Source organism: Crocuta crocuta, unplaced genomic scaffold (genome assembly GCF_008692635.1).
Source record: "Crocuta crocuta isolate KB4526 unplaced genomic scaffold, BGI_CrCroc_1.0 scaffold61, whole genome shotgun sequence".
Lineage (NCBI taxonomy): Eukaryota > Metazoa > Chordata > Mammalia > Carnivora > Hyaenidae > Crocuta > Crocuta crocuta.
The window spans coordinates 2,157,774-2,178,099 of NW_027528369.1; the positions used below are offsets into that span (position 1 = coordinate 2,157,774).

The 20,326-nt window shown below is 47.8% G+C and overlaps 1 protein-coding gene across 1 annotated transcript in view; it reads left to right on the plus strand.

Annotated features, from left to right (window-relative positions):
- VAT1L (vesicle amine transport 1 like) overlaps positions 1–20,326 on the plus strand; it is a 154,152-nt gene that overhangs the window by 62,182 nt on the left and 71,644 nt on the right. The window contains exons 4-7 of the mRNA XM_077754049.1: positions 1,210–1,352; positions 10,735–10,838; positions 13,277–13,332; positions 17,990–18,184. Of these exons, the coding sequence (XP_077610175.1) occupies positions 1,210–1,352; positions 10,735–10,838; positions 13,277–13,332; positions 17,990–18,184 (498 nt within the window). The remainder of the gene's footprint in view (positions 1–1,209; positions 1,353–10,734; positions 10,839–13,276; positions 13,333–17,989; positions 18,185–20,326) is intronic.

The window sequence follows — 20,326 nt, forward strand, 5'->3', positions numbered from 1 at the left end:
CTCCTTAAGATGGCAGATGGAATGTTGGAAAGAGTGCAGTTAGTTTTGGGATGCACCTCATTACCAGCAAACTGGGTTTTACTGGAAGGCTTCTGAATTCACATGATTACAGGATTTTGTCCAATGACTTATGTTTTTGACCATATTGAAAAAGGATATGGAAAACCCACCCATTCTTACTACATTTGTAATTTCTCTTAGGCCATTCAATACTTAAACCTCACACATTGGGCTTTTCCTTATATGCCTGGACATCTCAGCCATAAGGGAGTACAGATGATTAAGATTTATTGAGTACCTCATTTTAAGGGTCATGGTTTATGTCAGGTGCTTGACCCGTGTTACATATTGCCTCATTTAACACGCCCCATAGCAGATGCTGTCACCATATCTTCTCTGCACTCAACATTGCTGAAGGCTGTTTACTTAGGGCTTCTGTCTGGCTGTGGGAGCGCGCTTGGCTTGAGGATGAGCCAGACGTGCCTGGGAGTTACTGCTGTAGAAGCAACCCCCGACAGACATCAGATGCAAGTTCGGGAGATAAATACTCCAGCCTCCTCACCACGTGCTGGGAATACCTCTGAGATGTCTTCCACGCTTGCTCATGGAGTTCTTCAGAGGGACTGAGCTCTAGTTACCCATGGTGGCTGTTGCCTTGATGGGACAGCCTTTATTGGCTGCCTTCGGTTTCTGTCTTGATAGCCTGGTATTTCCTGTGGTCATATTCCAGATAAAGTACTTACTCTCAAATCTTTGCCTCAGGGTCTGCTTCGGGGGGAACCCAAACCAGAACAGCTCCCAAGGTCCCTAAGGAGTAGGTGCCATTACTGCTACTTTATAGATGAGGAGCCCAAGTCTCAGTGTGGATAAAGAATAGTGGTTGAGTCTCGGTACTGTGGCTTTGGTGGCTTACACTGACTCTCCTCTACACCAGTAGTTCTCAGCCAAGGGAGACTTTGTCCCCCAGGGGAACGTCTTGATGTTTTTGGTCATCAGAACTGAGGGGAGCTACCAGCCCCTAGCAGGTGGAGGTGAGAGGTGCTGTTTAAGCATCTTATGGCGCCCAATTCAGCCCCGACAACAAAGAGGAATCCAGCCGAAGAGAGGTCAGTTAGTGGCAAGGTTGAGAAATCCTTCTCTACACCCAGCGAGACTGGCTGTCAGGTGGTGACTCTCCCGTGTGACCCATTTCTTGTGTTTCACTTCCAGGGCCAAGCGGTGGCTCAGCTGTGTTCCACTGTCCCCAATGTGACTGTCTTTGGAACGGCGTCTACTTTCAAGCATGAAGCAATCAAAGACTCCATGACCCACCTCTTTGATAGAAACGCAGACTATGTGCAAGAAGTGAAAAGGTAAGGTGTGTGCTCTAGAGCGCACCGGACTGGTCCTTGCTCTTCTGTCTCTTAAAAGAACAGTAGCCCTCATTTAGAGGAGGGCTGATGATGATAAGTGATAGTCACACTAGGAAACATAGGTCGGGGGCTTGGTATCACCAGCTCTGTGCTGAACACTTCATACGCATGAGCGCGTCGGATGCTCTACTGGTCTCGCCATTTGAGCAGTGCAGTGGAGTAACTTGCCAAGCTACTGTATGACTTGCAATGCTTAATTATGGTAGCTGCATTAACACGACCTTAATATAGAGAGGTTTATTTCTCCGTCGTTCATGTACCGGACCAAGGACATGTGGACTCCAACATGGATGTGAGCGAGGGCCACCCAAGGACCAAAATGGTGACACGATCAGATTGGAGTTTTGAAGAGTCACCGGTGGTATGCAGGGAATGAAGGGGTGGGAGGCAGGGAGATCATGTTGCTGGTGGTGGCAGTCCTACGGTGGGAAACGCTGGTTTACAATCCGACTCCTGATCCTGAAGCTACGGACTAGGGCCTTGTGCATGGCAACACTGGGAAGGAGAGAGAAAAGCCAGCTGCCTTGAGATGATGTGCATGTTGCACCTCATGCTCAGGCTCTTCTCCCCCCCCAGCTCTTGAGGGGATTCAGGGATGTCTCAGAGCCGCTGTTCTGGTCTTTTCACTGCCCAGCAATAAGTTGTAAGATACAGAGAAAGTCAGCCATCCATCTAGCCTCATAATAAAGAAACAACTCTCTGCAAGGACTAGAGGATTGGAGATCTGGTGAAGGTGACAGATTGAGACCAGATTAGGTGAAATTTGGGAAGTTTTTCAGAAAGGAGAGTCTTCCGAGGGTCTGGATTTTCACATTTGTTTTGTAAAAATCTTTTAATGTGTATTTATTTTTGAGTGAGAGAGAGACAGAGCGCAAGCAGGGGAGGGGCAGAGAGAGAGGGACACAGAATCTGAAGCAGACTCCAGGCTCTGAGCTGTCAGCACAGAGCCCGACGTGGGGCTCGAACTCATGAACTGTGAGATCATGACCTCAGCTGAAGTTGGCCACTTAACCCACTGAGCCACGCAGGCGCCCCTCAGATTTTTTTTCTTTTTTTTTTAAAGATTTGCACATAATTCAAGGTTGTCCTGATATTTCCAGCGGGACACAGAAAGAGAGCTCCAAAGCTCGATATTAGAAGTTCGCCGCCTGTTTCTCAGATGTCTAGACACTGCAGGCATATTTTGAAGACTTCCAGGATAGACTTTTGCTTGTTTCCATAACCCTCAGGTAGCTCTTCCTTTATGTAACTTGCATCTCTCAAGCTGTGGTCTGGAAAAGGAATTGCCATTGTCTGTCCAGCAGTCTTTGCCTTTATCCCCTTAAGTGATATTTTTGCAAGCATCATTTCCTCCGTTCGTACCCTGACCCACTAACTACCAAGCGTCTGTGATGGGCCAGGGGCTGTGCTAGGGCCCAAGATCCGGCGCAAAACCACCTTGAGAGTCACCGTCCTTGTGAAGCTTTGAGTCTAGCTGGGGAAGATGGACAAAAACCCTAATTTAAAAATGTACTGATTGACACTTCTGATAACGTGCTCTGGTGGAGAAATGCAAGGTGCTGGTGAACATAGGTGGATAGGGAGATTGGACGTAGCGTCCATCAGAGAGTGAGATTTGGGCTGAGCATTAGGGATGAGAAATGGGCCAAAGGAACAGCATTTCTGACCAGGCGGAATAGCATGTGCTAAGGCTCAGGGTCAGGAAAGACTGTTAAATTGAAGAATCTGAAAGGACATCAGAGTAGCTGGTGGTAGTACTGGGTAGTACATTGGGGGAAGGGACAGGAAAAGTAGATCAGGAAGTAGCTACTCTTCTGAAAAAGTAACGAGTCTGCCTTCCCTATTTTCCATGGAGAATTTTCCATCCCCTCATCCTTTGACTGTCCTTAACCTGCCTTCCTAGCCCCCGAGTCAATGATTCATGCTGATGTCAGAGGAGCAGAAAATGTCAGCATCTGAGACCCACGTCCCTACCACCTTCTTTCAAATGCGACTTCCAGGGATTCCTTATGTTTTTAAGCAGAGACCCTGGGATTCTATTAAAAATCACTGGGAAGCCACAGATAGGATTGTGCTCTCTCGCACCACCCCTGCCCTCAGGAAAGAATCCAAAAGAAGATCAAAGTCACAGGCACCCGCTGCCTGTTGCAGAACCAAGTAACCGCTTCGGCTTCATGGTAGGTGTTCAGCCTGTGCCAACAGCGTGAATTACAGCTTTGTCTGTTACAGTGAGATTTCAGAACCAGCCTCCATTATCAACAGGAGGGAAACAGTTCAGTGCATTATGCGACACCCACACGCTTGAGTATTATGCAGACCCTAAAAAAAAAATGATAATTTTGAAGATTCTGTCACAAAATGAAAAAGTACCCACAGTTGCATATTGAGTGGGAAAAAAGCAGAATGCCAAATTCCAGCTACACTATGATCACAGCTTTGTATGAATTCTTGGCGCATAAGGACAAAAAAAAAAAAGAAAAGAAAGTAGGGGGAAAAAATCTAACCGCTAATATGCAATAGGATTAGAACGCAGAGTGATTTCTCTTTACTTTTTTGACGACGGGTTACTGTTTGTTACAGCGTTCAGTGGTGATCAACCAGGGGAAAAAATAAGAAGATAAAATTTCTTGAGATGCACTCTTTTTTTTTTCCTTTCATAGTTTATTGTTAAGTTGGTTTCCATATAACACCCAGTGCTCATCCCCACAAGTGCCCTCCTCCATGCCCATCACCCCCCTTCCCCTCTCCCCCACCCCCATCAGCCCTCAGTTCTCAGTACTCAAGAGTCTCTCATGGTTTGCCTCCCTCCCTCTCCCCAACTGTTTTTCCCCTTCTTCTCCCCCATAGTCCTCTGTTAAGTTTATAAGCCAATCAACTGCTAAGCTTCTTTTGAACCCGTTCTCAGCCTTCCACCAGGCATCGTAAAGGGAATGGGGGCAAAGTGTGTGTAATACAGACTGAACCTTTACGTTACTCACCCCTTCACTGACTATGCTTGAAACCGAACAGAAGAGTTAGGAGCTTTGGCTTCTGTGCATCCAGCAGTAAGGACTTCAAAAAGAAAGGGGAGAGAAAGACAAAAGAGATCGCCAAGGTGGGCAGCCCCCAGCGGCGAGTGTGATGGACCGGAAGCATCTCAGTAGGGAGAGGGAGGTGGGGGGCGAATCCCAGCAAGGCCCACGGACATAGGCAAGGCAGATAATTGCCCCAGGCTCTGCCAGTCTCCTCCGCTCTGCAGACCCATGCGATTAGACCATCATACGTGCACCTCAGGTAGTCCCGCACGGGCAAAGTTCCTCATTTAACAGATAAAGAAACTGAGGCAGTGGAAATCAATGAGAGTCTAATCACCTGGAGAGAACAGAGAACGTGATCAAGAAAAGATTCCTAGAGGTGGTATTGATAAGTAATTGTAAACATTTACTAAGAAGCCTTCTACATGTCAGGCACGGTGCTCGGCACCCCGTGAAAAGCCTCTTGGGTGCTAGGTACCATGCTCAGCCCTCTGTGAAAAGCCTACTATGTGTCAGGAACTGCACTCCACCTTCCGTGCACCAGACGCTTCTCTGCGAGACGCCTGCTGCGCGCCAGGCATGGTGCCGGGCACCCTGAAATGACCTCATCCTCCCGTCACGAGCTTGGATGGGGTTAACGCGATGGCACAGATGAGTTCTCCGAGAAGAACAAATTCAGAAAGAGAAGCGCTGAGCGGAAAGCCAAGGCTCCAGCTTGAGATGAAAGTAACAATAAAGGGGGAATTAATTTCTTGGCAAAGTCAAGGGCTTCTCTCCCAACAGCGGCCCTATGGGACCTACCACCGCACAGGAGAGATTTTTTCACTGATCCGTGTGGGTGGGAAGCAAAGAGGCGGCTTTTGTGAGAAAGGCGTGAGGGGCTGGGGACCAAGGAAGGACAGGCATGAAAGCCCTGGATCAGCCATTCCCGCATATCTTGCTGCTGAGTTTGGCTCAGAGCATCTCTGAGCGGGGGCCCTTTGTGTTTGGGTTTTGAATCTGCAGAGATTTATGACAACAGGAAAAAGCCCTCGCCCTGGCAGCTTTTGTCTAATTATGATTACACTTACACACACACACGCGCGCGCGCGCACACACACACACACACACACACACACACACCGGCAAGGCGGTCCCCCCCACAGATTTTCGGCCAGGGCCGGTGCTAAGAAAGGAGGATGGCCCCTGAGCTTTCTAGGGGCTGCCTTGCTCTGCTTGGGATTTTCATGATCATTCCATCGAAAGGAGCTGCTAAGGGGCTCTTCATTGTGAGCACGAGTAAGGGAGGCCCTGATTCAAACCAGACCCGACCCCGAGTCCCATTCCGTCTGGTCCCCTGGTCGGGCTTGAATAACTGAATGGTTGGTGGGGCACCTTTTCCATTTTGAAACTCACCTGCTGGCTGCCCAGGGAGTGGCCCCCGGCTTTGTGCAGCCCCGGCCCAGAGCCTGTGTGCCCACCAGTGACATTGGCGGTCACCAGGGCTGACCACAGCTCACCTCGGGCGACCCGGCTCTGCCTCTGGGGCCCTCACTTGGTTTTTGGATGTAATGGGTGAAGCCAGAGTCTCCCCCACCCCCGCCATTCCCTGCAGTGGCTCCTACGGCATGTTGCCTCACCCCATGGAGCCTCGGTTTCCTCATCCATTAAGTGGGGATAATGATGGCCCCTGGGTTTCAGGGTTGGCATGAAGCGTCCTCAGTGAGACGGGACTCAGGAGGTGCTCAGCACTGTGGCTGGCATATCCCAAGTGCTGCGCCAGCAGGGTCAAGGGTAGCAAGCCTCTGCTCGGATGGTTTCTGGGCTGGGGGCTCCCCCTCCTAAAGGTTGCTTGGGCTCATGGTTGGCATTTTGCAGTCTTTCGTGGATGCTCTTTTCCCAAACTGAAAGAACTCTCCTGAAGTTGGCCCACTCTGAAAAAACAAAAAAGCGACTGTGGACCCTGAAGTGACCACGAGCATCAGGTTCCTCGCGCAGCAACTCAGCCGGGCTTCACAGAGAAACCAGGGGCGGGTTTGTTGCCCTCATTCCCTTCCACAGCTGGGGACGCTGAGACACCGAGAGGCTAAGTAACTCACCCGAGGCCACACAGCAAGGAAGTGGCAAACTAAGTGCTAAATGCGGAGATGAAATTCATTTTCCTAAGCCCAGTGCTCTGCGGCCCTTAGGCTACCCCCACCCCCACCCCAGCCCACCACTCCCGTGTTAGGTGGGAGGAGACGGTGTCCAGGCTGGGTCCCCATTTACGACAGTTGATGTCCCAGAGCCTCCTCCTTGGGTCTGTTCGATGCTGACGGCCCGAGGTCAGCCTGTCACAGTGGTTGTGCAAAATGCCTTTCTTTCCACTGCCACCTGGCCACTTCTGCTCACCCGTCAGCACTGAGCAGCAGCACCGCCTTCCGCTGCCCTGCGTGGCTCTGTCAGGGCTGCAGTGATTGGGTCTGGCTGTCCCTTTAGTCTGTCTTCCCGGGTACCCACGAACTCCCGGATGGCAGGGATCACCTGGAACCCTCATCTGCGTACCCCCAGCTCAGCACACACAGCGCCTAGCATGACGTAAGCATCAGCAAGTGGTTGTCCAGTGGCGGGAAATTTAGGACAAATGTGTAGAACCCTGACCTGGGGCCTCTCCTGTATCATCTAGGATGAGAAAAAAGCAGCTTAAAAATAGAAGCCTCTTGGCCTCTCTGTTTGCAATAACCTAGTCTAACTCTGGCTGTATCTATATTTATTTTTTTAAAAACATGTTTAGTTTTGAGAGAGAGACAGAGAGAGAGTGCACGCACAAGTGGGGGAGGGGCAGAGAGAAGGAGACACAGAATCCAAAGCAGGCTCCAGGCTGAGCTGTCAGCACAGAGCCCGATGCGGGGCTCCAACTCATGAACGGTGAGATCATGACCTGAGCCGAAGCCAGACGCTTAACCGAGCTCCCCAGGCGCCTCTGTACTTCGTTTTAAGGACAACATGTAAACCAGAATGTTTCAGAGACTCCATTAAATTGACTCCTTCCCAGAGCTGCTTGCTAAAGCCATGCTTCCATAATTATACCGAAATGAACATTTATTAAGTCTGAAATTCAGAATGGTGCTGAAAAGGCCATCGCTCTGGAATGCAACTGGACCGAGGTTTGAATTCCAGGTGTACTAGTTACATAAGCTTGGGCAGGGCGCTGCCTCCGAGAACCTCCATTTCTTCCTCGCAGAAGTGCAGTTAAAATGCCTGTCTCAGAGATGCATCACGAAGATTAATTCTGAAATGCCCGGGATATAGTAGAGCTCAGAAACCGTGAGTTTCCTTTGAAGGAAGCACACATACAGAAATGTATGGAATGCCAGTCTTAAAACGCTTTCCTCGTTGCCTTGTGGTCATTCACTCACCCCTTTATTTAATCATCCATTCATACAGTCCCTCACTATTTGCGGAGAACTAACACTGTGTCTGGCAGGATGAGAAGGGCTGAGGATACAACAGGCAGCAAAAATACGGTCCCTGTCTCATGGGGCTTATATTTTGGTGGAAGAGACAAATAAACAGGATAATTGCAGCCTGTGATAGATACTGAAGAGTGTCTTTGGTACAGATGCTAAAGCATAAAGGGGGGTAAAATAGAGATAATTTGGGGCTGCCACTTCAGGGGCCGTGGTTAGTTACGGCGTCTCTGGGGAAGTCTCATGTGAGTAAGACGTGAAGGATGAGAAGGAGCCAGCTCTAAGGAGAGCTGGGGAAAGGCTGTTCAGGCAGACATTACAGCATATGCAAAGGCCCTGAGGTAGGAAAGTTTTAGGAATAGCTACGAGGTCACCATGCCTTGAGCAATTAGTGGCAAGTTGAGGAGGGAGTGGGCAGTAGGCTACAGGTCGCCCCTGGCTGTGGGCTGCCCTGCGTTTCCGCCGAGCCGGAGGGCAGAGCAGCGGGCCTAGGTGGGGCAGCTGTGCCTGGCAGTTTGTGGGCGAAAGTGNTCGCCCCTGGCTGTGGGCTGCCCTGCGTTTCCGCGGAGCCGGAGGGCAGAGCGGCGGGCCTAGGTGGGGCAGCTGTGCCTGGCAGTTTGTGGGCGAAAGTGTGTACTCACAGGAGAATAGAGGTGTGAGGAGCATCAGGCAGGAAGCGAGCATTCGGGGCTGGACAAGGGGTGCCCCAGAAGGTGTGGGCTGCCCAGCACGTGAGGGCTGCTCCTCAGCCACGTGGGCATCTTGCAGTAAAGGAAATGGAGTTCACAGAGAAGACCTGGTGGCTCAGGGGGCTGGTAGCAGAAGCAGGGTCCTGCTTCCACGGGAGTGAACACACTTGGCAGAGGTGAGGAGCACAGGAGCATAGTTACCAAGCCCATGACACGAGGTGGAGACCTGATCACCAGGTGGGAGGCACCAACCTAGCGCCCACCCCACCGCGTGTGTGGCCCAACGCCCACCCGCCTCTCGGGCCTCACCTCAGCTTGCTTCCTCTCGTCTTCCTGACTCCAGCCCAACTGGCTGCTTTCTGCTCACAGGCCTCCTCTGACCACAGGACCTTCGCACATGCTATTCCCCTGCTTGGAAAACCATCCTTGCCCCTCTTCACCTAGATAACTCCTAGTCTGCATTTCCCCAAGATGCCTTCTCGGGCATACCTAACTGGGCAAACGAGATTGACACGGTCCCTTAGCACCTTTGTGGCACTAGACCCCCATTCAGTTGCAATTTAATATTCAATTGTGTAATAGGGCTTAACATCTGCCTAATGTAAGTTCTAAAAGGGGAGGAATCAGAACCGTTTGGGCTCACCGCCAAATCTCCAGGGCCTAGTGCAGGGCCAGGGCTGAATATTTAATGAGCGAATTAATTATTAATAAAGAAACAGTAATGCTAGCGTGGCCCCTGAGTAGCTAGCTTAGACCAGTGGTTCTCAGAGGGTGGAGCCGGACTCATCAGCATCGGTACCTCCGGGGAATCTGTTACAAATGCGAATCTTTGGGACCCACTCCAAAACCAACGGAATCAGAAGCTAAGAGGAGGGGGGAAGGAGGGCCAATTGAATAATTGTTTTAATGAGCTCTTTGATGCACACTTAGGTTTTAGATCCCCTGGCCTCATTCCCTAGTTCTCAACTTACAGGTGGGACTTGAACGGACCTATCTTTACAGATAACCGTTCTATTAGGTAAAAGCAAAACTAATCATTTTTGTTGAGTCATCATAATGCCTTTGGACTCGACTTGAGGGCTTTCGAAGGTCAGGACTCCGCTGCCCTGGGGTAGAGGCAGTTGACTTAGGATCTGAGCCACAGACATACACATGCAATTTCCTACTTATGAAAACAGGACCCAGCTGTTGACATGAGCGGCAGTGCCTGAACTCTGTTCGGAGATGAGGGTGGAAGTGGAAACACTGACCTACGTGCTAAGACAAGATAATCCTGCAAACTCACAAATCTAAGCAGAGCAGGGCCCAGCGACAAATAGGTGCTCTGGGGGCTTGCACATCTTCCCTACGATCCCTGGAGCCTTCCTGTGCGTAGCGCTGTCCCACATAATATCTTCTAACAGTGGAAGCCCCGTACATGTTTGTTAAATGCGTCAAGTCAATCTGGAATGTATGAATAAATGAATGGAAGAAGGGATCAAGGAATGTTTCGTCTGCTTAATAGGATACACATGTGTATCCTCTCTGCTCTGGAACCTTCTACTGCAGAGCGGAAGAGCCTCTCTATTTAACCCTCTTCCTCAAAGATTCCATTTTTTTATTGAACCTAGAGATGGGATGAATAGAAGTTTGAGAGTTATACTAACGTGTCTTTATAGCTTCACTGAGGAGGCAGGGAGAAGGGAAGGAAAGTGAATCCCTGCTTAACTGGAAGCCCCATGAAGACAGGAACGTGTTGGTAGGTTTTACTCCCCACTCTGTCTCCAGCACCTCAGACAGAGCCTGGCCCATAACTCAAGCTCCACGAATATGAGTTGCTGAGTGACTGGTTACGGAGCGACTGTTATGTGGCTCGCAATCGACCAGGCATTTCATAGGTCACCCGAAGAAATGTGCTCGCTCCCCTTTACAAAGGAGAGAGCTGCGTGCCATGCTGGATACAAATCCAGATATCTAACTGTGATGTCCACACTCACCCACCGGACCCAGGCTGGTTCCTGATATCAGCCACCAGCCGGACCCTTAGTGGCCTCTGGCTTCGTGAGCTTCTCGTAGTTGGACCCAGGAAGGTAAACTCACTCCCCAGCCTTCTGTCCTATTTGTGGCTGCTCCCAGAGGCCTTGCCGTTCCTGAGTTGGTCCCTCGCGTGAGGCTTACAGTATCTGTCTTTCTCTGTCTTCACACCGTTCAGGATCTCTGCGGAAGGCGTGGACATTGTGCTGGATTGCCTCTGTGGGGACAACACTGGAAAAGGCCTCAGCCTTCTCAAACCACTGGGAACCTATATTTTATACGGTAAGTGTGTAACGGGAGACACTGCACGTGTGCTTGCTAAGGCTCTGACAATGTGCTGATACGTTGGGGTAATGAGATGGGGGGGGCTTCATTTTTTAAATGTTTTCCATAGTACTATTTCCAGTAGTTATTATTATTTTTTTAAATGTTTTTAATGTTTTATTTATTTCTAAGAGAGAGGGAGACAGAGTGAGCAGAGGAGGGTCAGAGAGAGCGGGAGACACAGAATCCGAAACAAGCTCCAGGCTCTGAGCTAGCTGTTAGCACAGAGCCTGACGTGGGGCTCGAACCCACCAACCGTGAGATCATGACCTGAGCTGAAGTGGGACGCTTAATCCACTGAGCCACCCAGGTGCCCCTCCAGTAGTTATTTTTCAGTTATAAAAGTAACATACGTGCCTATTTCCCTGTTAACCCCGTGAATACTTCTCACTCCAAAAAGGGGTAAAGCAAGACCGAGCTGGTGTAGTCACTGAGACGGGGCATGTGTCACAGAAAGTGGCACAGGTGGGAAATATTAATGGCTTCAAAGGAAGTCCAAAAAAGGAAGGAATCAAGGACCCACAGCAGGATGGGAGGAGTGGCGAGGATATTGGGGTTTTAAGGGAGATTCTTCCCCACTGGAGATGAATATGCAAATTACAGCATCTTCTGTTCTTAGCTCCTCCGATATGTCCTATAAGAAGCCCTGGGTGGTTGGAGCACGCATCTGCTTTCGGCGTTCCCTGATACCCTCTTGGGTTCGAGGGGACGTATGAAAGTTATCTGGGAGATTTCTCCAGCAGAATGAGACCCCAGAGCCTCCCCCGCCTCCTCTTTCTCTCTTCTGTCATACGATTGTAAACCAATTTCAACATTAGTCTCTACAAAGTCAAAAAAGCATATCTGAAGCCAGATATCACATTCTAAAGCCCAATAATACTGGGGTTATCCAACGTTTGAGATTTTTGCCACTTCTGTCCCCGGTAGGTCTAATAGAAAATTGAGCCTTAGCTCTGTAGAACTCAAAAAAATATATACTCCTTTCTCTGCTATTCACTGAGAAGCTTATGAAAGAGATATTTGAGAGGCATAAATATTCGAGCATCTTTTTGTCATGATCATTATGACGGAAAGAGAGGAGATGAGCTTCCCATTGCTGGAGTGTTCCAGTATTTTCAATAGTGGCCCCACATCTGAAAGTCTTTGAAAGTGGATGCGTCATTCTTTAACTGTTCCTGCTATTGATAAAAGGAGCAGTGTCAGTGCACAATTTTAGGGATCCTGGATATGACTAACAAGTGAGTTGAGCTCACTAAAACTGACTACCAGATTGATTTTAAAATTGATAACATGTGAGACCAATGTTAGATGGACAATTTATTCCTTCTTATTTATTCGCCAGTTCTGTTTTTGCCCCAGTTCCATGATGTCATTTGGCAGAATATGGTTTGATCATCTCACAGAGCATCTAATTGATGAGATCGGTTACTGAGTAACCAATGCTGAGTACCGTTATGCTCGGTGGTAAAAGCAGAAGCAGTGATTAAGTGACTGGCTACTGGACCACACAAGCCAAATAATAAAGTTTAAAATATACATTGTTTTTTCATTCACAAGTGGAAATGGACTAAGAAGGACTTACTCCCGATCTTTGGGGAGAAGGCAAGAGAGTTGCTGAAAAGACACCAATGTGGCCTCTGATCGGTTAAGAGCTCTCTCATCCCCTCCCCACTCCCAGGAACTTTTCTCTGAAAGGGAGTTTTTCTCTGTAAGAACACCTTAGGAAATCTTCCTAATTCCATCCCTCATCCTCTCTCTGAGTATTGCGTGTTCCCGTTAGCAGAGCTCAGTTTCTCACACCATTTTTCTCAAGTGGTTTTGACCTTTCTGCTCAGAATTCGTTGGAGCTAATATTTTGGTCACATCATTTCCTTGGCATTTGAACCTATTTCACCCTTGCTTGCTTTTCTGTACCCCATTTTTTCTGTCCATCTAAATTCTAGCTCAGCTATCCCTCTCCCTGCCACTTAAGTGCCCAGCCCTGAGCAGAGCCCCTTAACTGGTGAAGGAATCAAATTCTGACCACGAATTAGGCTCACTGAAGACTTCATTTCCAGTCTTGAAGAATGGAACCAATAACATATTTCAGCAACTCATCACTTCATTAGAGTGTGGGGAACCTAAATCCCATTTTTGCTACATGCCCAATTTTCTGAAGTAAGGGCATGGTCACCTTGAGAAATAATTCTTTCTCTTTGATCCCATGACACTTGGCTCCAATTAAGTCAACTTGCTGCCACCCATCCTCTCCATTTCCCTCTTTCCTCCAAGGCTGAATTCAAGTTATTTTCAAGCGCTTGACAGTGCTGGACCAAACAACTCCCCTTCTTCCATGTGTAGCAAGAGATGCCGATTTTCCTCAGCAACAGTTTGACTTGGGACTTCTCCATTTGCAGGTTCATCCAATATGGTGACGGGAGAGACCAAGAGCTTCTTTAGCTTTGCAAAGTCAGTAAGTATCCACACCTGTCAAATGTACTGGGGTAGTGTGGCGACTCACACGTTGGGAGCTCCCCGTGTAAAGACGTTGACCTAATAACCCAAATCTTGTGTGTCCGCCATCTGCATCATTCGTTTTCCATAGAGCCCGCATTCCATCCTGCTCATTACACGTGGGCAAGGCTGCGTGCATACTCTCGCTGCTTTGCCTAGATGAAGCAGAGAGGTGCCAGCCTCAGAGAAACTCAAAAACGCTTTATTTTGATGTCAGCAGAGATCGCTTAAGTTTCTGTGCTTTCAATCATGCGTCAAAAATACACTTGGCATTTTGGGCATTTTATTTGCCCCACGGAGAAACCAAGCTTTCGTGTGGCCATGCTCTGACTGGCTCTCTGGGGGCTCTTAAGATTTCTCTGCCTCTCCATTCTGCTGAGCTGGAGATACAGACAGGAGCCTGCAGTTTCAGCAAGCCCCCAGGGTGATTTAAGACACAGGTAGATGTGTGAACTACTAGCTTCAATAATCATGCTCTGAATGTCACGGTTACTTTGCAGCTAGGAAGCCACGCCCCTGGACATTCCAACCTACTCAGATCTGTATTCCTACCTGGAGCAACACTTGCTGGAACCAAACTCATTTGGGCTTGAACTTCGGTTTTTACCACTGCCCCCTCAACAGGGAATTGCTGCGTCCTGTGAGAGCTTGCTTTTGTCCCCTCCTCTCCTCTCCTCAGCAGCACTGATAGATTCACTCACTTTGCAAGTATCTTTTGAGCACCTGCCACGTGGGCAAGACACCAGGGTATTTCAGTGGATGAGATGGGTTCATTGTAGTCCCTTGTGACACCTACCTTCTAATGAGGGAGACAGACTGAAATAAATAAAATCTATGAAGAAGATGATTATTGTAAATGGTCATAAGAACTCTGAAAGGGATTGGAAAGAGGGTGCAGGGTAGAGTGGAGGCATTTTGAATAGGGTGGCCAGGGAAAGCCGTAGAATGGGGTTTAGAAATGATTCTAAGTGTGGCACTCCGGGGTATTCATATGTCCCTTAAGTGCCAACATTGGACGCACAAGGCTTCACCCCTAACCATTCCCTGGTTCTGGATTGGTTAGGACTCCCTGTCCTGTGTGATTAGAATTAAAGGGGCTGTCTTTGCATCAGAACTTCAGAGTTCAGGCCAAGGATCACTGCAACTACAGAAGCCAGGAAGCAGGCATGGGGTGTGACGAAGGATGCTGTCTGAGCAGGTCCTCTGAAGATAGGCTTCATGCCACTCACAGCTGTTTTGTGGCTGTGGCTGTAATTAACGCGATGCCGACAGCCTGCTGTGGGTATCCAAATTGATCCCAAATTACATGCAATTGTAAGAAGTGTTTTCCCTTTCTCCCCTAAACGCACAATCACAACACACAGTGTTAATGAAATAATTGCAGTGTGCCCAGGTTCAATAAAAGCTCTCATAAAAACATGGCCAGGAGGGAGGGTGAGCTTCTCCCGCCTGAAATAGGGGTGCTGGTCACAAGAATGCTAAATAGTTGGAGGTCAAGCATGACCTTTCAGAGGCCTGGTCCAATACTAGTTGGTCAGTTGGAAGCAAAATGCAGATAAGGCATGCCAAGGAGTGGAAGGATGACTTTGTTTTAGAAGGTTCTAGAAAGGAACGTTCTTCTATACATTGGAGAAAGGCTTAGATATTAAAGGCATACTTGGAACCATCCAAGAACTTCTCACTCGGATATCCTAAGTATGTTCTACCTTAATACCCTTGCAGAGCTCATACTCACTCTTGGCTAAACATGCCATTTGCCTTTAGACCATAAAGATGGTTTATGATGGTTAACACTTAGAAAGCAGCCTGACTCCAAATCCAGCACTCTCCACTAAATCAAAAACATCCCTTCCAACTTAAGATAATAGAAATATTTTATATTTTGAGAAATATTTTATATTTCTATTTAGAGGTCTATCTAGAGACCTATTCCAGGTCAGACACTGTCGTAAGAACTTTGTATATATTGACACATTTATTCATCACGATGACCCCATGAGGCGCTGTAGGCAAAGAGCATAGAGAGGTTAAGTGACTGGCCTAAAGGTGCACAGCTAGTAACTGGCAGAACTGGGATTCAAAACCAGGCATGTGTCTCTAGGACCCGCTGGACTACAACTGTGCAGAAATTGCAGAGCTGGCAGGCACTCATTTCACGGACATTTCCTGAGACGTTGCAGGTGCTTTGTGAAACAAGTCATTAATCATTTCTCTGCCTTGTTTTTGCCGCAAGCAGCCCAGGGCCAAATACGTGTCTCTAGAGCTGGCCTCCAGGCCCTCAGGGAGTGCACGTTAGTAAAGAATTCTGTGCGAGCATTTTATCCCTGTTTTTGACTTGTCTTTCTCACACGTATGCTCCTGACAATATGATTTTCCCACTTAAAAAAAAATATATATCAAAATCTTTTGTGAGCTTTTACGATCCAGGAAAGGCAGGGTGTAAATAAATGCACCTGTAATGTAAATATTAGGAATGTTCCTAAGGACCCATCACGTCCCTCTTGGCCTTTGCATTAAACTGTTAACCATTTTGCCTTAGAGCCTTCTAGAAACTAGAACGTGGGATTTCTAAATTCTAACCAGCACCAAAGAAGATGCAGTTAAATCCGAACAAAACAGTTGGATCACCATTTCTGTAGTTTGTTAATGGATTTTTAAACTTATTTCATGTCTGGCATGGGGGATGAGAGGCTGGAAAAGAGATAGCTGTGCTTTCTGTGTGTCCCCCATCTAGGACTTGAGCAGTACTGGCGTCTGGGGCTGGACTACTCATTATTGTGAGGAGCTGTCTTTCAGCACCATCCCTGGCTTCCACGCGCTAGATACCAGTAGATTTCTCCTCCCTTCCAGTCCCATGACAAAGACATCCCCAGACACTACCAAACGTCCCATGGGCAGTAACACTTTCCTCAGACAAGAACCGCTGGCTAATCCCAACGCTGCGGCGTCTCGGTTCTGTCACACTCTTCCGTCTGCCTATATTAAACTCCCTGACTCTGTCTCAGCTGGATTCTTGCCCGGCTCTCCAGCTGTGCCCTCGCTGCCCCTGGGGAAGCTGCCCCTGTGGCTGCATCATCGTCCCACCAAGTCCCCACCACACTCGGTGGCCTTCTATGACACCCCACCCCTTCGCCAACCCTGTCACTGCCACCACCATTCACACACTAAACTCTCCCAGAAAGCAGAGGGGCAGTACCGGGCACTGTCTGTAGCTGAGGGAGATGAAGCACATAGAAGAACGGGGGGCTCAAGTGGCGGAACCAGGACTCGACTCTAGAGCAGATGGTCCTCACCCTGTGCCTTAATGTCCTGATGGCACGTGGCCTTTTAATTGTTTTTGGAGTGTTTGTTTCTTGCTCGCACCCACACCCTGGGCTCTGCTCCTACACGTCACCTTGCAGTCACAAGACTGCTTAGCTGAATAGCTGCTTTAACAAATACCCCAACAAAGCTTCTGCACAGCCAAGGAAACAACCCAGAAAATTAATAGGCAACCAACGGAATGGGAAAAGATAGTTGCAAATGACATATCAGATAAAGGGTTAATATCCAGAATCTATAAGGAACTCACCAAACTACACGCCCGAAAAACAAACAACCCAGTGAAGAAATGGGCAGAAGATATGAACAGACACTTCTCCAAAGAGGACATCCAGATGGCCAACAGACACATGAAACGATGCTCAGCATCCCTCCTCATCAGGGAAATACAAATCAAAACCACACTGAGATACCACCTCACGCCAGTCAGAGTGGCTAAAATGAGCAAATCAGAGAACTCTAGATGCTGGCGAGGATGTGGAGAAACGGGCACCCTCCTACACTGTTGGTGGGAATGTAAACTGGTACAGCCCCTCTGGAAAACAGTGTGGAGGTTCCTCAGGAAACTAACAATAGAACTCCCGTATGACCCAGCAATAGCACTGCTAGGAATTTACCCAAGGGATACAGAAATGCTGATGCATAGGAGCACATGTACCCCAATGTTCATAGCAGCACTCTCCACAATAGCTAAAACATGGAAAGAGCCTAAGTGTCCATCAACAGATGAATGGATCAAGAAGATGTGGTTTATCTATACCATGGAATACTACATGGCAATGAGAAACAATGAAATCTGGCCATGTGTAGCAACATGGATGGACCTTGAGGGTGTTATGCTGAGCGAAATAAGTCAGGCAGAGAAGGACAAATATCATATGTTTGCACGTATAGGAGGATTAGGAGGAACTTGACGGAGGAACAAGGGGGAGAAGAAGGGCGGAAATGGTGGGGGAAAGGGAGAGAAGCAAACCATGAGAGACTTTTGAATGCTGACAAAAACTGAGGACTGATGGATGTGGGGGGAGGGGGGGATGGGCATGGAGGAGGATACTTGTGGGGATGAGCACTGAGTGTTATGTGGAAACTAATTTGACAATAAACTATTAAAAAAAAAAAGAAATAAAATAGGACATAGATTGAAAATAAAAAAACAAAAAAAACAAAAAACAAATACCCCAACAAGTGCCACACTGGGCCAGTGGAACCCAGAAACTGTGGCCCTGTTCTCCGCCCGCAGTGCTGCAAACACGGCCGGCTTCGTTCCCTGTAACTGACACCTTCTCTCCTTCCAGTGGTGGCAGGTGGAGAAGGTGAACCCCATCAAGCTCTATGAAGAGAACAAAGTCATCGCAGGATTTTCCCTCTTAAATCTGCTCTTCAAACAGGGCCGTGCGGGCCTCATTCGAGGAGTAGTGGACAAACTCACTGGGCTCTACAACCAGAAGAAGATCAAGCCCGTGGTGGACTCCCTGTGGGCCCTGGAGGAGGTAAGAATGGTGCTTCCCCCCTCCCCCCAGAAAATAATGTGGTTTTAGTCCAGGGAGATTTGGGCAGCCAGAATAAAAATAATCTTTTATGCAAAGGTTATTCTCCAGGTTTGTTCATTTTAAAGGACGGGCCTAAAAGTCACTGTCCTTTCGTATCATGCTTTGGATGTAAGATACACTTTGAGTTCCATAGTGGTTCTCAAATCATGGGCCTTAGCCTACCATCTGAATCTCTCTCAGGCCACCAAGTTTTAGTGGGTGTGGACGATCCACCTGGGTTCTAAGAGGGTGTGAATATTGCTGCAACATCGTTTATATTATCACCTTGCGGGCATAGGACATCAAGCCTGGGGCAGACCGTGGCTCAGAGCTGAAGTGTCCATGTGTTAAACCCAGATGCTTGGAGACCCTGGGAGACAAGATGCTGGTGGTGGCTGTCACAATGGGCATTGTGATTATTCATGAATTGTCAGATCTGGTATTGGACTGTTTACGTTAATCGATCTGCCAAAAGTTCTAGTATTTGAAAGTTTTCCTTAATCATGAAAAAAAATCAAGAATCCCTAATAGAACCTTCGCTAAAGTGTGAACTGGCTGCATTGGTACAGGTAGAATGTGCTAGGGGGGAGGTTGGATCTAGAAAATTCTCCAGGATCAGGGAAACTTTGGACATTTGTGGAAGCCAGTCATGGTAGCTATCTGTGGGGAGAAAAACAAAGAAGTATAGCCTAGATTTCAAGGGGGCATTTCACTGAGAAATCTTCCTAGGTCAGGCTGTTGGCTTTGGGAAGCCACGAAGCCCTTGAGAAATATCTTAAAATATGTGGGAATGTGTTCTGTGTGTGGCTTTTGCATTTTGCATGAGTGAGTGCCTTGCAGTACGAGAACTTTTTTGTACTTTTGGGAATCACAGACATCCTTGAAGAAAGCTGGCAAACACAATGGTTTGTGGAACAGAGAGTAGGTATTGTCCTGACAAGGAAGCTAGTGCTATTTGCCTAATGAGCTAGGTTGGCCAAAAAAACAATGGCTTCCCAGAGCACAGAAATCGCCTCCCAAAAAACTTTGTGAGGGTCCACGTGTAATCATATAGGACTGGTCCTGGATGTTGTATATGCTTCTCTGATCTTGCAGTATCATGGATGGTCTTAAAATAAAAAACAAAAAAACCCATCCGCCAAAACTCTTGTGTCTTATGGTGAAAGAAATACATGCTTATTGTAGGAAACTCCTAAATTAAGAACAAAAGCGTAAGGAGAACACGAACGGCAAGTCCACACTCCAGAGACTGGAGAACTGTCACTTTTGGGCTTGCATCCCTCCAGTCTTTTTTCTTTTGCAGATGGTCACTGTGATTCAGCTTCTTGTTAAATCAGATAATCATGCATTCCTTCGGCTGTGTAATTTCCAAGACAGTTAGCCTCTTGTTATACTTTCCTTGAAAAACGTTTTTAATTTACCGAGTCAGACATCTGTATGGTATTCGCTGTGGAATCTCAGTGATATGGAAGGGCTGGACTACATGGGTACCGGTTCTCAGGGGTCAGGAAGGAGAGAGAATTGGAGGTGGTCAAGACCAGGGCTAAGAGATGAACTCGACGAAGGAGCAAAGAAGGGGGTTATACTTAAACTCAGTGTTCAAAAGGGATTCAACAAATCTGGAAGCATTTCAGTGAGAGTTGAAAGCCAGCAGGGGTCCAGTTGGCCTTGTGGGTCCTTATTCTAGTATTTGAGATCATCTCGCGGTCACAAACATGTACTGAATAATGACAATGTCCCAGCACTGTGCCAAGATACCTGGGCTTCACGGCGGTTACATTTAGAGGGAGGGGGAGGGGCAAAAACACTGAAGTGGACAAAAATCAGCAGGGTATTTGCCAAATGTAATAAATTCCTGAAAAGAATTAAATCAGGGTATATGCAGGCAAGCAAGTGGACTAGAGGGGCAGTTTCCACAAAGCAGTGATTTTCAACTTTTTTCCTTCCTACCACCTCCTACCAGACTTTTTATACTTCTTTTCCTAATGGATCCCCTCTATTATATTTTAATATCACAGGTATATCATCTCTATCAATTCCCTACCTCTCCTCTAGCTATCTGTCTCTCTCTTTATGTCCTAGATGTATATCTGTGCTTTACAG